The sequence below is a fragment of the Ptychodera flava genome (genome assembly GCF_041260155.1).
Source record: "Ptychodera flava strain L36383 chromosome 3 unlocalized genomic scaffold, AS_Pfla_20210202 Scaffold_25__1_contigs__length_14229661_pilon, whole genome shotgun sequence".
NCBI lineage: Eukaryota > Metazoa > Hemichordata > Enteropneusta > Ptychoderidae > Ptychodera > Ptychodera flava.
The window spans coordinates 8,392,697-8,412,972 of record NW_027248279.1 but is presented as its reverse complement, the minus strand read 5'-3'; the positions used below and the strand labels follow the sequence as shown (position 1 = coordinate 8,412,972).

General features: G+C 36.8%; 1 protein-coding gene across 43 annotated transcripts in view; it reads left to right on the top strand.

Moving 5' to 3' along the window:
* LOC139125550 (rho guanine nucleotide exchange factor 11-like) overlaps positions 1-20,276 on the top strand; it is a 244,373-nt gene that overhangs the window by 198,008 nt on the left and 26,089 nt on the right. For 35 of the 43 annotated variants that reach the window (XM_070691626.1, XM_070691622.1, XM_070691637.1 and 32 more), the window contains 8 exons: positions 1,085-1,168; positions 1,645-1,823; positions 2,141-2,367; positions 14,566-14,691; positions 15,140-15,257; positions 17,853-18,031; positions 19,087-19,162; positions 20,046-20,216. In XM_070691626.1, coding sequence (XP_070547727.1) covers positions 1,085-1,168; positions 1,645-1,823; positions 2,141-2,367; positions 14,566-14,691; positions 15,140-15,257; positions 17,853-18,031; positions 19,087-19,162; positions 20,046-20,216 — 1,160 coding nt within the window. The remainder of the gene's footprint in view (positions 1-1,084; positions 1,169-1,644; positions 1,824-2,140; positions 2,368-14,565; positions 14,692-15,139; positions 15,258-17,852; positions 18,032-19,086; positions 19,163-20,045; positions 20,217-20,276) is intronic. The other 8 variants (XM_070691638.1, XM_070691625.1, XM_070691618.1 and 5 more) reach the window with 1 other exon arrangement.

Here is a 20,276-nt window from a genome sequence, read left to right as displayed (position 1 = left end):
AAATCAATCTGAAGCCATAGACTTGTTTGACATTATGGCGCGTTGAGCTCTCAAGTTGGCGTTCGAAATTTGCGCGAGCTCAAAAATGTTACGTGGCGCGCAGGTCTTCTTGTTGAGATTATAAACCCCGGCTCCAGCCAATCAGATTGCCGGATTCCAGCTAAGCATATTATAATTGATAATATTCATATCTCCATTCTCCCTTCATGACATAGGCAACAGTGACATTTCGCCTGTTACAATTGAAAGTTGTCCTCAACCTCAAAAAATGCCAATTGTGAAAACACCAAAACTGAAGATCTTCTTGAATAAGATGGGGAAGCAAAATCAATAATTATCTGAATAGTTTGAAGTGATAGACAATTAATTCATGTTGTAACACAAAGAACAGAATTATCGATAATCCAACAAGTTTGTGTACTCTAATGTATTAGATTAGATTACACTGGATAAAGATTACTTTGTAAAATAGTCAATGGCACTATATATGAAGATAGAGAATGCATATTTTACTACAAACTGAACCTCAAAGAGTCATCTAGTTATCAGAGAAATTGTCCATAGCTTTTTACTCAGTGAATGCTGTCTGCCAGGTAATGATATTAGTTTTTATGAGGCAAGCCAGCAGGAGAAGAAAATAAAGAAAAAATAATTTTGATCACCAAAGGGAGGCAAGCCATACAGACTTGGGCCCTTCATTCATTAACTGACCATTGACATGATGAGAGAATTATAGTTTCATTATGTGTTGAAATTTGGACAAAGAATCTGTCAATTCACAACACAACTCTTAAATGTATAATAAAAATGGTAAAGACACAGTCTCTTGAATTTTCAAATCATTAAGATATTTTTTTCTATTGGTGTGGTAATAGTGCTGCAAATACTTCATATAATTACGGGTTTCAATGCACTTGAATTGGGAATCTTTCTTTCTTCTCATTTTGCTTTTCTTTCTCTACTTAGTTGCATTTTTCATTTTTTCTCTTCATACATTGCAAAGAGAGACTTTCAGAAAGTATTTAGAATGATGCTCATTAGAGCTTCCTTGCTGTATGAATCTTTCATGTCTATTTTTTCGCAGTGATGTGGATGTAGATCAAGCTGCAGTCACAACCTTTTCTAATGCCAACTCTAGAGGGAGCTCTTCATCAAGCATCTCAACAAAGTAAGTTCCTAAGTTCCAAAATATATGCTCCACATTTGCTACTTCAAAGATAGATACCTTCAGTAAGGTTGTTTAATGAGTGTTATGCAATGGCGATAAAAGCCATGATGCAATTGAAATGTTATTTGTTCTGCATGGTGAAGACTTACATTAGGTGTATGATGATAAAGTTGATTTTATGGATAAATTTTCAATTGTATTGAGACTTGACAGTAAAGACTGCACCTCGAACTCATTCATACAGTAAGATTTCACTTTTGATTGACACTGTGTTAATTTTACGATGTCTGTAATTCCAATATGCAAGTCCATAGACAGATTTTGTTCGAGTCATAAATTCCAAATTTTTAGCATCCATCATTGAAAGTTATGGATTTGATTAGATTTTGGTGGTGTGGTCTGCGGTCTGTTTCCTTTCATCTGCTCTGAGCCAGGTGGTACATTATTGCACAAGTAACTGAAACTTATTTTTCCAGAAGTCAAGAGTCTCCGTCTACATCTGTTTCCATGGAAACTGTCTCCCAAATGCGGGTAATTGAACATGATTCTGACATGGAGGCAGAGCAAGATACTCCAAACTGGCAGAATACTATTGACAAAGACATCCTAAAATCCCTAAAACCTAAAGAAATCAAGAGGCAAGAGGTTATTAATGGTGAGTTTAGCAGCTGTTTTTTTATTGTATCTAGAAAGCAGATATGTCTCACTGACTTCTATCTTTATCATGATATGTAAATACCCTATTTCTCTTTCAGTGCTAAAAATGAATGATATACTAGAATGTTATTAATATTGCTATGTAAACATCACACAACAACTTCAGAGTCAATATTGTTGCCGTATAAGCATCACACAACCAGTTCAGCATTATAAATCTTGCTTTTAATTTGGTGTCATTACATCCTTGACTGTAAAACATTCGTAATAAACCAATGTCTAAAATACCTGAAACCTATCTTTTGATTCTTTCAGAACTTTTTCACACTGAAAAAACTCATGTACGAAATCTTAAGATCTTGGATAGGATATTTATGAAACCCATGAGGCAAGAACAGCTTTTGACTCCAGAAATGATACGACTGCTGTTTCCTAGTCTTGAAGACCTTTTAGAGATGCACACATCACTGAATGTCAGAATGAAGAAAGAAAGAAAAACAAGTCATGTGATTGACTCAGTAGGTGACATACTACTTGCTAGGGTAAGTTCACTATTGTTCTGTTCTTTTTCATCTATGAATGCTTACGCTTTTAGAGATTGGAAAATTCAGAAAATTTAATCTGAAAGAACTTCAGATTTTGAAATACCTAACATGACTCATAATTTGAACATTGCAGGATAGCTAAAATTAGCCCTGTGAAATTAATCAGACAAATGGTAGGTAAGAAATTGAAGTGATAGACAAGCACCTCAATGATAGACAAGTAATTCAATGATAGATTAGTAATTTAAATGATAGACAAGTAAGTCAAGATAGACAAGTGATTCAATGATAAACAAGTAATTCAATGACAGACAAGTGAAATGATAGACAAGTAAAAGTGCACCAATTTTGACTTGACCCCTGCTATACCGGTATATTGATCACACTTTGGTCTATGTATGTTGTAAGTATTATGAGCATTACAGTCTAATTATTAGATAATTTGCATATTTAATGACATTCTGTTCTTAGGCCTTGTTTCATAAGTAAGTATACTGCATTTGACTGAAATTCTAGGGTATATCACACTTTGCTTTATTCATGCTGAATGGTTATAACCATGAAGTACTGATAAATAGCTTATTTGCATATTTAATGAAATTCCATAAGGCCAAAGTAATTAAATTCTTTATTTTGCGTCCCCACCCGCTTAGGTTTTTAAAGGTTTTCATGAAAAACACAGTGTATTTGAATAGGAAATTTTAGGACATAACCGCTTAGCTTTTATGAACTAAAATTTTGTCACAATTTTTTATTTGCTGCAATCAAATTACACCGTGTTTATTTTCTTGTGTGTGTTTTTCAGCCGCTTAGACGCGTACCTTTCCAATTTAGAGTGGACGCAAAACAAAGAATTTAATTACTTTGGCCTAATGATGCTCTGTGTCGTAAGTGCATCCACTGAATTTTGAATTTGAAAGAGGTCCATCGTGTAATCAACTATAAGAAAGTCAGTCATACTAGGTAGCCCATTTACATACATGTGGATGGATACACATGTATTGAACATTTCAGTATTCAGTGATTTGCACTGCAGTTCAGTGGTCAGTGACTTGCACTGCAGTTCAGTGGTCAGTGATTTGCACTGCAGTTCAGTGGTCAGTGACTTGCACTGCAGTTCAGTGGTCAGTGACTTGCACTGCAGTTCAGTGGTCAGTGACTTGCACTGCAGTTCAGTGGTCAGTGACTTGCACTGCAGTTCAGTGGTCAGTGACTTGCACTGCAGTTCAGTGGTCAGTGACTTGCACTGCAGTTCAGTGGTCAGTGACTTGCACTGCAGTTCAGTGGTCAGTGACTTGCACTGCAGTTCAGTGGTCAGTGACTTGCACTGCAGTTCAGTGGTCAGTGACTTGCACTGCAGTTCAGTAGTCAGTGACTTGCACTGCAGTTCAGTGGTCAGTGACTTGCACTGCAGTTCAGTGGTCAGTGACTTGCACTGCAGTTCAGTGGTCAGTGATTTGCACTGCAGTTCAGTGATCAGAGACTTGCACTGCAGTTCAGTGATCAGTGACTTCCACTGCAGTTCAGTGGTCAGTGATTTTCACTGCAGTTCAGTGGTCAGTGATCTGTACTGCAGTTCAGTAGTCAGTGACATGCACTGCAATTCAGTGGTCAGTGACTTGCACTGCAGTTCTGTGGTCAGTGACTTGCACTGAAGTTCAGTGTTCAATGATTTTCACTACAGTTCAGTAGTCAGTGACTTGCACTGCAATTCAGTGGTCAGTGACTTGCACTGCAGTTCAGTAGTCAGTGACTTGCACTGCAATTCAGTGGTCAGTGACTTGCGCTGCAGTTCTGTGGTCAGTGACTTGCACTGAAGTTCAGTGTTCAATGATTTTCACTACAGTTCAGTAGTCAGTGACTTGCACTGCAATTCAGTGGTCAGTACTTGCACTGCAGTTCTGTGGTCAGTGACTTGCACTGCAGTTCAGTTGTCAGTGATTTGCAGTTCAGTGATCAGTGCTAGTGATTTGCACTACAGTTCAGTGGTCAGTGATTTGCAGTTCAGTGGTCAGTGATTAATGTGTTGATGTAACTCTTCTCATGTTTTGAGGAGGAATAAAGGAACAACAACAACAACAACAACTACAGTTCAGTGGTCAGTGATTTGCACCGCAGATCAGTGGTTGTGATTTGCACTGCAGTTCAGTGGTCAGTGATTTGCACTGCAGTTCAGTGCAAAAACAATATTTATACTCATGTGCTTACATAAGCATATAAGAACAATCTAGAACTTTTATTGACATGCTAATTACTGTTCTAAAATTATCTCTCTTGCACAACTCAGTAAATTTCCAGAACAATCCAAACATGACTAGTTGAATTAAAGGTTGTGAGGTCATAAAGGGCAGTGACCTTGAGAATGTTTTATAACACCGTACACCAAAAACTGTGTGTTAAGGACAGTTCTGAGTAGTTTCAAAGTCTATGCGTTTGGAATTTACCTTGAATTTGGCCTTACGTACGTAGTTCGTTGAACAGCCCTATACTGCCAACGCGACGATCAGCTGTTTTCAAACCCTGATAGTTTTAGGAACATTAAACTGTGTTCATTTTACATCTGTTGATGTTACACAAAACTTACAAAATGATATTTAACAACAGAAATGAATACTCTTTCAATGATGTATGGGAATAAAGTCAGCATGCCATGGTAATAACTGTATGTAAACAACCTTTACTTTTAAACAGTATTAACGTAAACTGGGGAAAATGATAGCCCTGCATACAGGTCTGTGTGTTCCTGGCGTTATGGTGGAGGCCGTATAATACTGGGAACACACAGACCTGTACGCAGGGCTAGGGAAAATGACAGCAATGGTATTGGTAGTGCAGGAATCGGGAATTAAAAAAACAAATTGAAAGAGAGGGCAAATGAAGAGAGAATGAAAAATTTAAGGAAAGAACCAAGAGCAAAGAAAAAAGTCATAACCCTGACTCTAGATTTTAATGCCAAAGGAAAATTGAGTACAACAAGGTGACAGCTTTTTGGAGGGGGTGTAATATTCTTGTGTAAAAAAGGACAGCTCTAGGGGGATTGTTGTGTGAGTTGATCAGTTGAACAATGACTTATTTTATTCATATACCTATGTTTTTTGGTTTTTTGAATATCAGAATTTTTCAAATGTAACATTTAAGAAATTTTACAGATCTAAAATATATTTTTTCTTATTACTCAAGTTTAACCGTCCCAAATTTTGTACAGCTAGCGTAAAAACTCTGAGAGTTAAAGCTGTTTGAAAATGGGGAAAATGGCTATTTTTACTGACATTCGGTCCAATGTTTTTTTGCTCTCCTTGATTGTCAGTGTATCTCAAATACAAAATTTAAGTAATTTTACAAATCTTAAACGCATGTCTTCTTTTTCATTATCTCTCAATATTAAATGTTCAAAATTTGACAGAGCTAACTTAAAAACTCTGAAAAATAATCGCAATCATACCAATCCATACTCCAAAGACATTAGGTCAGAATTCGTAAGACAATAGTTGTAAACATAGACACAAAACAGCACAGAACAGACAGTAAATAGACGGTACACATACAAAGTCATATTCATGAGAGAAAGATATATGGACTTCTGGCCAGAAGACCAAGAAGTGATGTCAGGTGTTTCGAAAATAGTAAGCGCATCCTGCCCCACATGTGGCACCCGCCATATATCAATCTGTACGTGAACGTCGTGCAAGCGTGTTCTATTCGCTCCATGGTTTTTTCCCCCCAACCTGCCTGTAATAACTTTCTGCAGTGTACCCTTTTTTGCTGAAGGCACCGTGAAGTGTCAGAGGTACGGACCATCTCCTCTTTACGGAGATTTCATGTCAGCTCGAAGAGTTTTTTGAACATTTTCGACTAAGTTCCTGACCCAAGCTTCATGAACGGTAACTGCATTCATTTGCATCACAATGACTGACAAGGCTGGGCATATTGCGGTGAGTGGAGATTCTGATACTTTGTCAGACGAAGATCGAGACGACGAACATGCTATGGCATCGAATCAAGACACGCATGAGACACCGTATACGAAAATCTCACTTGAAAAATTTGATAAATTGCCAAGAGATAACTGGATTGCTGAAATACGTTCAGAAACAAATGATGACATTAGTGAAATCCATCGATTACGTAATGAACTTTTCAAGTTAGCCAAGCAAATACCTGTCTGTCCAGATGGTGTTTTGGCGCGCAGACTAAATCGTAGAAACGCGAGAGCATCAGTTGGTGAAAAGCTGTTGGAAGACTGCTATGAACTTTGCAGGTTTCTTGACGAAGAAAATCCTTCAATTATTACACCGCTGTTGAAGCAAGGATACTTCTCTAACAGTCAGACTATGAATCTCCTATATTCTGCATGCGACGAAAATGAAGAGGATGTTGAACTTCAAAATACCATCGTGAACCACACGGACATGTCTTTGAAAGACAACGTGGCATCCATAATGGCTGATATTCTTGCCATGAAACAGGAACATGAATCTGACGTGAGTAGTCTGCGCAAAGAAATAGAAATTCTTAAAAAGTCATCCTCTAAAACTATTGCAGATTTGGAGAACACTAAATCAACAGTTTCAACGTTGATGAAAACTGTAGATGCAGTACGAAGTGAAACTGTGGCTTTTGAAGCCAATTCGAAATCTCAGTTAAAACTCTTGAATCAGCAAGTAAAGGGGATACTGTCGGATTTGGAGAACCAATCCGACAGGAATGGTCAACTGTTGTCAAAGCTGAATATCCTCGAAAAGAAAGTGAATAAACGCCCTTCTGGTCAACATGTATTCACCGCGCAAAATACCAATCATACAGCGCCATTTCCTAAGCCATCCTATCGCGACGTCGCTTTGACCTGCGAGCATGGTAAGAATTATGAGTTGCCAGATAAAAACTACGATAATCAAGATGACAGTGTGCTTGTCCAGGATGAACCAGTTTCTACCAATACTCTGCCTCGAATTAATTCAAGAGAACGAGATACGCATTCCGAAGACCCAAAGTCTATTTCAGGTTTTTGTGAACAAAATACCACGTTGCCACAAAAGACTGGAGAACAGTCAAGCATTTCAAGTGTTGTAACACGACAGGTTACAACTCCATCCGAGATACCGACTTCAGCCGCTACATCTGATGTATTTGAAAATTTGCAGCCCGCACTTGATACAGCGCAGTTGACGCGGGAGCCGATCCCAGAGAAATTGCAATCTGGTAATTATCCATCTCACTCAGCAATTGCTAACTCTCGTAGTGACACTGACTTTGGTTTTGAAGGTGTTTCTCAAAGGCCTCGAACACAGAGAATGTACGTTGGCGGCATCAAAGCCGGCACCTCCCGTGAGCAAATTGAAAATCATTTAAAGAAACACAATATCGAATTTACGATGGTAAGAATTATTGCTAGCAAACGTATAGGAGCCGTGGCGGCTAAGATTAATGTACGTTTAAAGTATGTAGATGCTCTCCTTACCACAAACTTTTGGCCCCGCAATGTATTTTGCAGAAGGTGGTTGGGAGAACAAAAATTTTCAGAACATTCGAGTTTTAGACGAAATCAAAATACACAAGCAGGACAACAACCTAACATTCAAAGCACAGATGACTAGTTATCTTACCTTTGCATTTGCTATACTCTGTTTTTCATCTTTAATGCATTCTAATTCTGAATGTAACACGTTGCGGATTGGTTGTTGGAATGTTTGTGGGGTGATGTCTACTGTTCCATACTTGACGACAATGCTTCACAACATTGATATTCTAGCTATAAGTGAGCATTGGTTGTTTCCGCATTCAATTAATTTTCTAAATTCTATCGATCTCAACTTCACCTCATTTGGTGTTGTTGATAGAGCGTTGGAAGACAACGCAAATATTGTTTCTCTTCGGGGACAAGGGGGAGTTGCCTTCCTCGTAAGAAAAACCTTACTTTCATGTGTTGACTTCTTAGATCTGGGTGATGACCGAGTTATTGGCCTCAAAATTGATTACGCGCCTACTAAATGTGCTTTTATTTTCGCGGTTTACTTGCCACCTGTTAATTATGCAGTTGATGATTATGCAGATTACATTACCTTTCTAGATGACCTCTATTCAACGTACTCGCCTGATGGTGACGTCATTTTTCTTGGCGATTTTAATGCAAATTTATTCGGGCCTCGCCGCCCTGGGCTTCCAACTTCAACACGAGATAAAGCTCTTCAACAGTTGTTACTTCATGTGATCTTCTGCCAACAAATCTACTGAATGTTTGCACAGGTCCGATAGAAACATTTTGGTCGTTCAGTGGACAGAGTACGTCCACAATAGATTCTATACTTGTACCGTCAAATCTTGCAGAAGGGATAAAGTCATGCCGAGTTCTCGATGACTCTGCTTTAAACCTTTCAGACCACTTTCCTATTCTCTGCAACTTAACTCTGCAAATTTCGCACAGTCAGCCCATTATTTCACATAAAACACGTCTAGCATGGTCGAAACTCGACCCTGACCGTATTAAAGATTCATATACCAAGTCGCTCTCTGAAAATTTAGATCGGCTTGCCCTTAACGCAGCTAATGGAGAGATGCTTTCTTGTCCCCCCGACATTGATCGTTTCACAGATAAACTGGTCAATGTTATGCGCGATACTGCACAGCAATGTATTCCAGCTTCTCGTTTTAAACCCTATTTGAAGCCCTATTGGAAGGATATCAAACAATTTCACAAACGGGCCTGGGAGCTTAGAAATAAGTGGATTCAAGCAGGGAGACCTCGTGGTCTACAACATGAATCCTTTCGCAAGTACAAAGATTCTAAACGTGAATTTAGGAGAGAATTAAGAAAACGACAACGCCAAGCTGAAAGGGAAAAGTATGACTTCATTGAAAACTGTTTAGAACTTGATCAGTCTCTCTTTTGGCGTAGCATCAACCTTCGCAGAAAAAACAAATCTGACGCTTTCCCAGTTCTGAAAGTTAATGGCGTGAAAATTTCTGATCCCGACTGCGTTGTAAATGCATTCGCACACCACTTCAAGCAACTTTACGAACCGTCAGAAGATGAAGTGTTCTCAGCTCGTTTTAAATACCAGATCGATAACGAAATTCGTAAATTGGTTAACGACAGTCAACGTAATACTGACACCATTCTTTGTAAACCTTTGTCAGCTGATGAAATCACGCGTGCTATAGGGAAACTAAAACGTAATAAAGCAGGTGGCCCTGATAATTTAACGTATGAGCATATTATCTTCGGAGGGCCTTCACTCGTGAATTCTTTGTTACACCTGTTCAATTCAATCATCACCGTTGAATATGTTCCCTTCTCGTTCAAAACTGCTTTCCTTGTTCCAATTTTCAAGGGTGGTGACAAAAATCGTTTCGATGCTTCAAATTATAGAGGCATTTCCTTGCTTTCTTCACTGCAGAAACTTTTTGAACTTTGCATTTCACAGCGTTTACAGCCCTGGCTTGCAGAAAAACAAATTCCGCATCCCTTACAAGCCGGTTATCAACCGGGTCAAAGCAATATCACGACAGCTTTCTGCATACTAGAAACAATTTATTACCATGTAGAAAGACGCAGCAAAATTTTTCTATGTAGTTTAGATGTTCATAAAGCATTCGATTCAGTATGGTGGAACGGACTTTTTCATAAATTGTATTCTGATGGCCTTAACTCAAAAGTTTGGAGGATTCTGCGAACCATGTTCTATGGCCAAGAATGTCAAATTGCCTTGGGAATGTATGTTTCACATAAATACCCTATTTTCCAAGGTGTGCGTCAGGGAAGTGTTCTCTCCACTTCTTTATTCCTACTTTATGTAAATGACCTTTTCAAAGAACTGGAAAACAGTAATGTGGGTTGTTTATATGGCTCCTCGTTTGTAGGCTCGCCCTCCTTAGCGGATGATATTTCAATTTTAGCGCCAACTCGCGCTACTTGCCAGAAATTACTTGATATAGTTTGTGCTTATTGTTCAAATTGGAGACTGCAACTTTCTCCATCAAAGAGTAAACTTTTAGTTTTCGGAGAAACAAAGCGAGAACGCCACCACCAACGCAATCTTTCGTTACATAATTCTCCTGTCACAGAAGTTGACTCTATCACTATTGTTGGCATGCAAATTACCAATACACTATCTTCGATAGATCGCACATTATCTGCCTGTAAAAAAGCCAGGAGATTGATAAACTCGCTTCGCAGTGTGGGTATTGGACCGCATGGCAGCATGACTGAATCCAATTCTTAGCTGTGAAGTCTGGAAACGTGTGTGCCTTCCAGCTGCTTTTCATGGATGTGAGCTTTGGTCTCTCACAAAAACTGAGCTGATTATGCTTGAGAAAAGTCAGCGTTATGCTGCTAAAATCATACAGGGTTTCCCCATCAGAACTGCCACTGACTTCGCTTTAAGTGCTTTAGGTCTAATTTCAATTGAAGCCTATATTGACAAATGTAAACTGTTATTTTTTGGAAATCTTTGCAACTGTAATATTCTTTCAACAAGAAAATGTATTTTTTTACATCGTCTTTTTGAATTCAAACTGTCTTCTACAGAGAAATCTTTAGGATTTATTGCTGATACTGTTAAGATCATTTCAAAATACGATCTGACATGCTTTCTTGATGAATTTTGCGCCACTGGCTATTTCCCGCCAAAACCTATTTGGAAAACAATTGTGAATGATGCCATCCATGAGAATGAAAATAATTGCTGGAGACAAAGATTGGAAAGTAGAGATGATATGCTGGTTTACTCTCGATTGCACACAAAGTTAGCTCCATTTCACTTGTACACATATTTACGCAATTTTCCTGAGCGCCGTGAAATTGTTTACAGTATTATGAAACTTCTCACCTTTCCTAGAAATGAAGTCTGTTTTAAGTGTCAAAATACAGTTGATGATGTTTTGACTCATTTGTTAACTTCCTGTTGTCATACAACAATAGCAAGAGACTCTTTTTGGAACCGTCTTTTCGACAAAATGAGCATTACTGTTTCTGCAACACTTTACAACTTAAATGACCTTGACTTTATTAGTAATATTTTAGGAGATTGTATTTACATGATTAACTACCAGCAGTCTGGTGAACAAGCAACTCTTCAAGAAATTGTGCTGGACTTTGTGCAAATGTGCCTTGAGAACTGAACTCAGTACCGTGTATTGCTTTCTGTCAGAAGCTTACTTGTATAATTTAGTGGGTTTTTTTTGTGTTTTTTTGAGTAACTTTTTCCCTTAATACCTCTGTAATTTAATGTGTTGATGTAACTCTTCTCATGTTTTGAGGAGGAATAAAGGAACAACAACAACAACAACAACTACAGTTCAGTGGTCAGTGATTTGCAGTTCAGTGGTCAGTGATTAATGTGTTGATGTATTTCTTCTCATGTTTGAGGAGGAATAAAGGAACAACAACAACTACAGTTCAGTGGTCAGTGATTTGCACCGCAGATCAGTGGTTGTGATTTGCACTGCAGTTCAGTGGTCAGTGATTTGCACTGCAGTTCAGTGCAAAAACAATATTTATACTCATGTGCTTACATAAGCATATAAGAACAATCTAGAACTTTTATTGACATGCTAATTACTGTTCTAAAATTATCTCTCTTGCACAACTCAGTAAATTTCCGGAACATTCCAAACATGACTAATTGAATTCAAGGTTGTGAGGTCATTAAGGGCAGTGACTTTGAGAATGTTCTAGACTAATTGAACTCAGGTCATGATGAGTGTGTGAAAATGACCTACATAACACCGTACACCAAAAACTGTGTGTTAAGGACAGTTCTGAGTAGTTTCAAAGTCTATGCGTTTGGAATTTACCTTGAATTTGGCCTTACGTACGTAGTTCGTTGAACAGCCCTATACTGCCAACGCGACGATCAGCTGTTTTCAAACCCTGGTAGTTTTAGGAACATTAAACTGTGTTCATTTTACATCTGTTGATGTTACACAAAACTTACAAAATGATATTTAACAACAGAAATGAATACTCTTTCAATGATGTATGGGAATAAAGTCAGCATGCCATGGTAATAACTGTATGTAAACAACCTTTACTTTTAAACAGTATTAACGTAAACTGGGGAAAATGATAGCCCTGCATACAGGTCTGTGTGTTCCTGGCGTTATGGTGGAGGCCGTATAATGCTGGGAACACACAGACCTGTACGCAGGGCTAGGGAAAATGACAGCAATGGTATTGGTAGTGCAGGAATCGGGAATTAAAAAAACAAATTGAAAGAGAGGGCAAATGAAGAGAGAATGAAAAATTTAAGGAAAGAACCAAGAGCAAAGAAAAAAGTCATAACCCTGACTCTAGATTTTAATGCCAAAGGAAAATTGAGTACAACAAGGTGACAGCTTTTTGGAGGGGGTGTAATATTCTTGTGTAAAAAAGGACAGCTCTAGGGGGATTGTTGTGTGAGTTGATCAGTTGAACAATGACTTATTTTATTCATATACCTATGTTTTTTGGTTTTTTGAATATCAGAATTTTTCAAATGTAACATTTAAGAAATTTTACAGATCTAAAATATATTTTTTCTTATTACTCAAGTTTAACCGTCCCAAATTTTGTACAGCTAGCGTGAAAACTCTGAGAGTTAAAGCTGTTTGAAAATGGGGAAAATGGCTATTTTTACTGACATTTGGTCCAATGTTTTTTGGCTCATCTTGATTGTCAGTGTATCTCAAATACAAAATTTAAGTAATTTTACAAATCTTAAATGCATGTCTTCTTTTTCATTATCTCTCAATATTAACTGTTCAAAATTTGACAGAGCTAGCTTAAAAACTCTGAAAAATAATCGCAATCATACCAATCCATACTCCAAAGACATTAGGTCAGAATTCGTAAGACAATAGTTGTAAACATAGACACAAAACAGCACAGAACAGACAGTAAATAGACGGTACACAAACAAAGTCATATTCATGAAAGAAAGATATATGGACTTCTGGCCAGAAGACCAAGAAGTGATGTCAGGTGTTTCGAAAATAGTAAGCGCATCCTGCCCCACATGTGGCACCCGCCATATATCAATCTGTAAGTCAGATAGGTAGTGGTCACTGACTAAGGCCCAATGTCAGCCATCAGCAATCATTTGTCGAAGAGAGATATTGTATTTATCTACCAGCTTGCGATACCTGCCAAAAAAGCGTTTGAATGTAGAGACAAGTCACAGTAGTTTGAAAATGGCGAAAAATAGCTTTTTGACTGGTATTATACACGGAGCACGGTGCCGTCCAATTTTCAACTCTGTCTCTCAAAATTTTTGGCATTTTCAAGTCCCTGTGTAAAGAAATACCTTACTCTTACAATATATTGCACAAAAAGTATATCAAAGCAGATTAGTTAGAGAATTAATGTTATTATACAACAATATTTTTACATAGGGATACCCACAAATGGCTCTTAGCCATATGTTGTATTTTTTTGACCATTTGTCAAAAAAATCGAGCATGTTTTAATTCTAAAAAAAAATCATAACTCTGGAAGTAGACAAGATAGAACCATCATTCAAACAGTTTTTTGAATCCTGAGACAAGATCTTCAAGAAAAAATACAATGCAAGTAAGTTTAACCAAGAACAAAAAAGGTCCTGTTATCCCTATCTGTATGTATGTATGTTTTTCATATGGATTTCTCAAAGAAGGTACACTTTCTATTAAAAGTACATAACAAAAGTTATCAAGAACAATATTACCAAGTGAATGCATGGCTTATATTGAGGATACTGCTTCGATAAGGGATTTCTACAGTATATCAGGATATCATTATGCAAATCTACGTGATGTAAGGTCATGTTTTTTATGTGTGTGTTGAATATACAAATGTAGTTACATGACATATCATTAATTGTGGAAGCAACGACACAGTTACTGACACTACATGTATAAAGTACATATAAGCTATAATTGTGGTTTTGGGTATGATTCAATAGTAAATCTCTCTTGTGAGCTTTGACTAGTGCCAACTGTGGGTAAGTTTAGGATTTCGCACCCGAAAATGAAAACCCAAATCTAATATTTGTTCATTACTGTCTACAGTTACTCACAAATACACAAAATCAAAATAAAGAATCGGTTAAATATATTGAAAACGTTTCGATATCTCTAAATAACAGTATTTGCAATGTTTTGTATCAATGTTGTAGTCTGAATGCAAAATTGTTTTTGCTAACTTCTTGGGATTGATGTTTGTTTTCTATTTCATTTTTTTAGTTTGATGGTCAGCCTGGAGAGGATCTCAAAGAAGCATGTGCCAACTTCTGCAGGTATCAAAGCTTTGCACTGGACAAACTGAAACATTGGCAGAAAAAGGACGACAAACTAGCCAAGTTTTTAGCGGTAAATAATACGTTCCTGTAGTATCTTTCATGTGTTTACTCAAAGAGTGAATGTATTGAATTGTTGCAAGTGATAATTACATGTGAACCCCTGTAGTCAAGAGGAGTATGAGATATTAATGTACATATATGATATTGATTCAGAGGAGGAACATGTAAGCTGGTTGAATATCTTGTTAGGGTTTGTTGTGTAATCTGTGCCAGAACATGTAAGCTCGTTTGTTGTGAAATCTGTGCCAGAACACAAATGCATATCATCAACTTTTGAACATATTCCTTGAAAAATATGATCCAGTCAAAATTAAAAATCTGTACAAAAATGTGAAAAAAGCACTCCTCTGTATAGCAGCAAACTAACTTAGTGGATCTTCCTGGGAAAAATGAATATTGAATTTAATTGAGATGTCCTCTTTCTCTACTGAAGTGTTTTGATGTTGTTTTTATTACAGGATGCTGAAAATAATCCAGTCTGTCGGAGGTTACAGTTAAAAGATTTTATTCCGTGTGTCTTCCAGCGGCTAACAAAATATCCTCTACTATTGGATAATATTATCAAATACACTCAAAGTATGTATGGTTTATTAGTCCCAATGTGATCAAAGTTTACTTTCCTTTCAAAATAAAAATCAGAGAGGATCATTAACCGTGTCACTGTCATCAGACGTATCGTAGTACTGTGGGGAGTACATGATTAGACGTATTGTAGGACTGTGAGGAGTGCATGATTAGACGTATTGTAGTACTATGGGGAGTGCGTGATTAGACGTATCGTAGTACTGTGGGGAGTACATGATTAGACATATCGTAGTACTGTGGGGAGTGCGTGATTAGACGTATTGTAGTACTGTGGGGAGTGCGTGATTAGACGTATCGTAGTACTGTGGGGAGTACATGACTAGACGTATTGTAGTACTGTGGGGAGTACATGATTAGACGTATCGTAGTACTGTGGGGAGTACATGATTAGACGTATCGTAGTACTGTGGGGAGTGCGTGATTAGACGTATTGTAGTGCTTGTAGTGCTGTGGGAGTGCAAGATTCCACAAATGATATAATTTAACCACTCACTTAAAAAATCTAAAAACCGAATTTCTCTCTCCCAAAAAATCAATCTATATCATATTCCTTAATATTTCCAATGTTGATCAATATTTCCTTGATCGACAACCTGGCCCATTGTAAATTCTCTTAAATATCACTACTTAGCTGTATCAGCCACTGAGTCGCTTTTTATGAATCAACATGAACATTTCATCTGTCAAGATCATTGTAAAAACCATACTGGTGTACCCAAGTGTTTTAATATCGTCTTTTCAATACAAAAATTGTGTTTACAAAACTATATTATTCACAAAATCAGTTATTGTAATTTTTTGCTCACGTGTTTACACACGTGGGCATATGTCGCAGCGATGTCTGTCTGTCTGTGTGTGTCCGTGTGTCTGTCTGTCTGTCTGTCTGTTGGTCTGATATCTCAAAAACGGCTGGTCAGATCAGAATCAAATCTGGTACATATATTCAGTTAGCAAATGGCAGGATGTGATTAGTTTTTTGTGAGTGTGGCTTGCATACATTTTACTCATTTGCATAATTAATGATTTTAGAAAAAACGGATATACATTAAAAACGACTACACACAATTTGATGAGATTTGCTACAAATGTTGATCACACCAAGACATATCAGCAGTGGGAACCATTAAGGGGTTATATGAAAGATAGTTGCTAATTTGCATATTTAATGAACTTTTCTAATTAGGGATATATGTCTGATTTGACTCTATCAAAATTGACCAAACTTGGTATTTATATTAAAGATACTATTATTTAACATTATTGAAAGTCATAAGGCGTTTTAACTTTAGCCAATTTCTAATTTGCACATTTAATGAACTTTGCTAATTAGGGATATACATTTGAATTGACTGGACCGACGTTGATGAAACTTGCTACATGTATTTGGAGCTACTATGATACAACATTTTGAAAGTCTTTAAGCATTTTTACTTCAGCCAATTCCGAATTTGCATATTTAATGAACTTTCCCAATTAGGGATATATATCTGAATTAACTTGATTGTAGTTGTTGAAACTTGCTATATACATCAAAGATACTGTGATATAACATTATTGAAAGTCAAAAGACATTTTTACTTCAGCCAATTCCAACTTTGCATATTAAATGAATTTTCATAATTAGGGATATTTATCTGAATTGACTTGATCAAAATTGATGAAACTTGCTATGTACATTAAAGACACTATAATACAATATTATTGAAAGTCATTAAGCATTTTCTCTTCAGCCAATTCCTAATTTGCATATTTAATGAATTTTCCTAATTAGAGATATATATCTGAATTGACTTGACCAAAGTTGACAAAACTTGCTACATATATTGCAGATACCATAATACAACATTATTGACAATCATTAAGCATTTTTACTTAAGTCAATTCCTAATTTACATATTTAATGAACTTTGCTTATTAGGGGTATATACTGGGATTTACTTGATCAAAGTTGGCAAAACATGCTATGTACATTGATGATTATACCTGGTTAAATCAATATCGAAAGTCATTTCACATTTTCATGTCAGCTAATTTATAATTTGCGTATCTAATGAGCTTTCACAGCTCGGCATATATGGCTTGAAGGACTTGGCCAACGGTAATTACACTTGCTATATAAAATGGTGATACAATGACAGCAGTCAAAGAACTTTATTTTTATTTCAGCTAATTATAAATTTGTATACTTCATGACCTTTTAGAATTATTGTTCATTATGTTGATCATAGTACTTTCAATGAAGTTGCAAACATGTGGCAAAGGTTCAAATTTACACATAACTGCAATATATAATGAAACACGTGAGCATTTTCAGTTCATATCTGGTTAGTACATTTAACTCCCTGTGGTATAAATAATTATGTCATGCATGCACCAAGAACTATTTAAGCTTGAACCATCTTAGTTTTGACAGTCAGTTGAAATGTTGAATCGACTTGTCAAATATTGCATAGTGATATAAATATTTCAATGAATTGTCAAGTATTGCATTGTTTTAATCAAACTTTGCACCACAAAGTACATCCTTATTTTGCATATCTAAAGAATGGAAACTTCATATTGTTTTCTGTTGTTTCTATCTGTCAGACAAGTCACCAGATCATGAGAAGGTCACACAAGCAAGAAATTGTTGCAAAAATATATTAGAACATGTGAACACTGCAGTGAGGGAAGCTGAAAATCAATTGCGACTTCAAGATCTGATAAAGAAGACGGACAGGACTCCATTTGACAAGTCCAGTCATACCTTTGTGTCTGAGTTCAAAGTAAGTTTGTGATTTAATTTTCTTCCTCAAGTCATTTTTTGCTCCTTTTTGCCAAAGTTCACTGGGGGGAGGGGGTGTCGATGACATCACTGTCAGTCAGCCTCTCAGTTTACCCATCCATTCCTCTGTCTGTGCTTCATGTCTGTCAGTAGACGTCGACAGGTTTATGGAGCCTGTAACTAGAAAACTATCAGACCAAACAATGAGTTTACTTGGTTGACTGTAAGGGATTCCGAAGTATGGAAAATTCTCCTCCATTAAAATCTATCTGTATATAGAAACACAAATCATGAGTACAGACCTATTCCCAGTTGCTTTTCAACTGAATAAGACGAGCGTACCGACAGTACAGCATGCTGATATTCCTCCCAAACCGAATGACATAAAACCTATTCTCATGGACTTAGAAATATAAACTAAGAGAATTTTAAAATCGAAATGTTAGAAGAGTGAAATGGGTTGTTAATGTTTGTAGAATTACATTTCAGATCAAAGAAACTATCAAAAGATATTAAAATAATTGGACATTGATGTTCCCATGACCGCATCATCAGGAACATTGACAGTTTTTCTAGTACAAATACAATGCAAAACTGTAGCTCTCCGTCACCATTTGAAGCCACACTCTCCATAGAAGCCACATTCTGACTTTGCAACATTGTCATTGTGATTTTTCCTTTAGAATTTGAATAATTCATACAGAACAAGTCAGCATCTTAAGTAAACAACACCATAGCAGTGAAATTTGTAATATTCATCAAACGCAAACTAGATGTACCTCATCATCATAGCTGCAACATTTCAATTATATGATGTGTAGATTATGACAGACATGTTTTAACTTCCATCAATCACCATCGTACCTTGGATACAGTGTTTACAGTTGTATGGTCCCACACAACCTTTGAGCGCAGTTCTGACAACTGTACCCCATTTAAGTCGTGCTTCACTGTCATGTTACCCAGGGAAGTAATATTGCTAGAGTTTTCAGGAGATTTTTGTGAAATACTTCTGCTTTTGTCCACTCTAATCTACTTTCTTGTTTTGAATGACAGAATATTGATTTGATGGCACGGAAGTTGATACATGACGGTCCTTTGACATGGAGGCAAGGTCGTGCCAAGTCAGTTGGTAAGACTGCTATTATGCTTAAGTATCTTACTCTCTTTTCATTGTTATCATTATGATGTTATTTTAAGTCTTCACTCTCAAAAATGGGGGGGGGGGGCATGTCAATGGATCTAAAGGTTTGTCTCAGTCTGTCCATCCATCGATCCACAGCCACTACTGAAAGGTGCGTGGACTGATTTCATTCTAACTTTGAACAAGAACAATGCATTATGAAATACATCATGAAATACTTATGCATATACATTTATATTGTGATATGATCATTGCCACTATGCTGATATTTTGTTCTGATTTGTTATGCCAAGAGTCATTTACGTAGGAATGTAAGAACAGATCTTGTTCAAACTTTGTACATAGACAATATACTGTAAAATATATTTACATGTCAATTTATGTAATACTATATGGCCACCGGACTGCCACTTTGTTGCAATTTTTCAATTTCTATAGCCACTATGCAGACATGCCTGCATAAATTCATTCAACCTTGGTACAAGGACAATTTACCATGATGTCAATTAGGATGACAATCTATTTTTGCCACCCAGTATGCATTTTGTCATTATCTTTTCATGTTGTGAACCATTTCATTGACACACTTGAACAGATGACATTCAAAGGTTGTAAAGGAGAGTGTACCGTGACATGCTATGTCAGTTTGTTTCATATTATAATAAAACATTGCCACCAAGCGATCATTTGAGCCATAACGCCGAGGTGACTATAATTTTAATATGCATATCAATTTGTGCTAGTATAGGAAGCAACTTGGAACAATAGCTATGAATTTAACTAATTCATAGCATGTATAAAGTCATATGGCCACACACTTCTATGATTCTAAATCACAGTGTATCTAACAGAGTAATTGATCAACTTTCAGATCTCCATGTACTCCTACTTGAAGATCTTCTAGTTCTTCTGCAAAAAGATGATAACCGATATATATTAAAGTGTCATAGCACTACAACGCAGACAGGACAGGAACAAGTCAAGAACACACACAGTCCTATCATCAAACTAACCAATTTACTCTGCAGAAATGTTGCCACAGGTACGACTTCTAAAGAAACTGCTTCCAATCTGTAGCTTTAGTGAACCATCCCTATACACA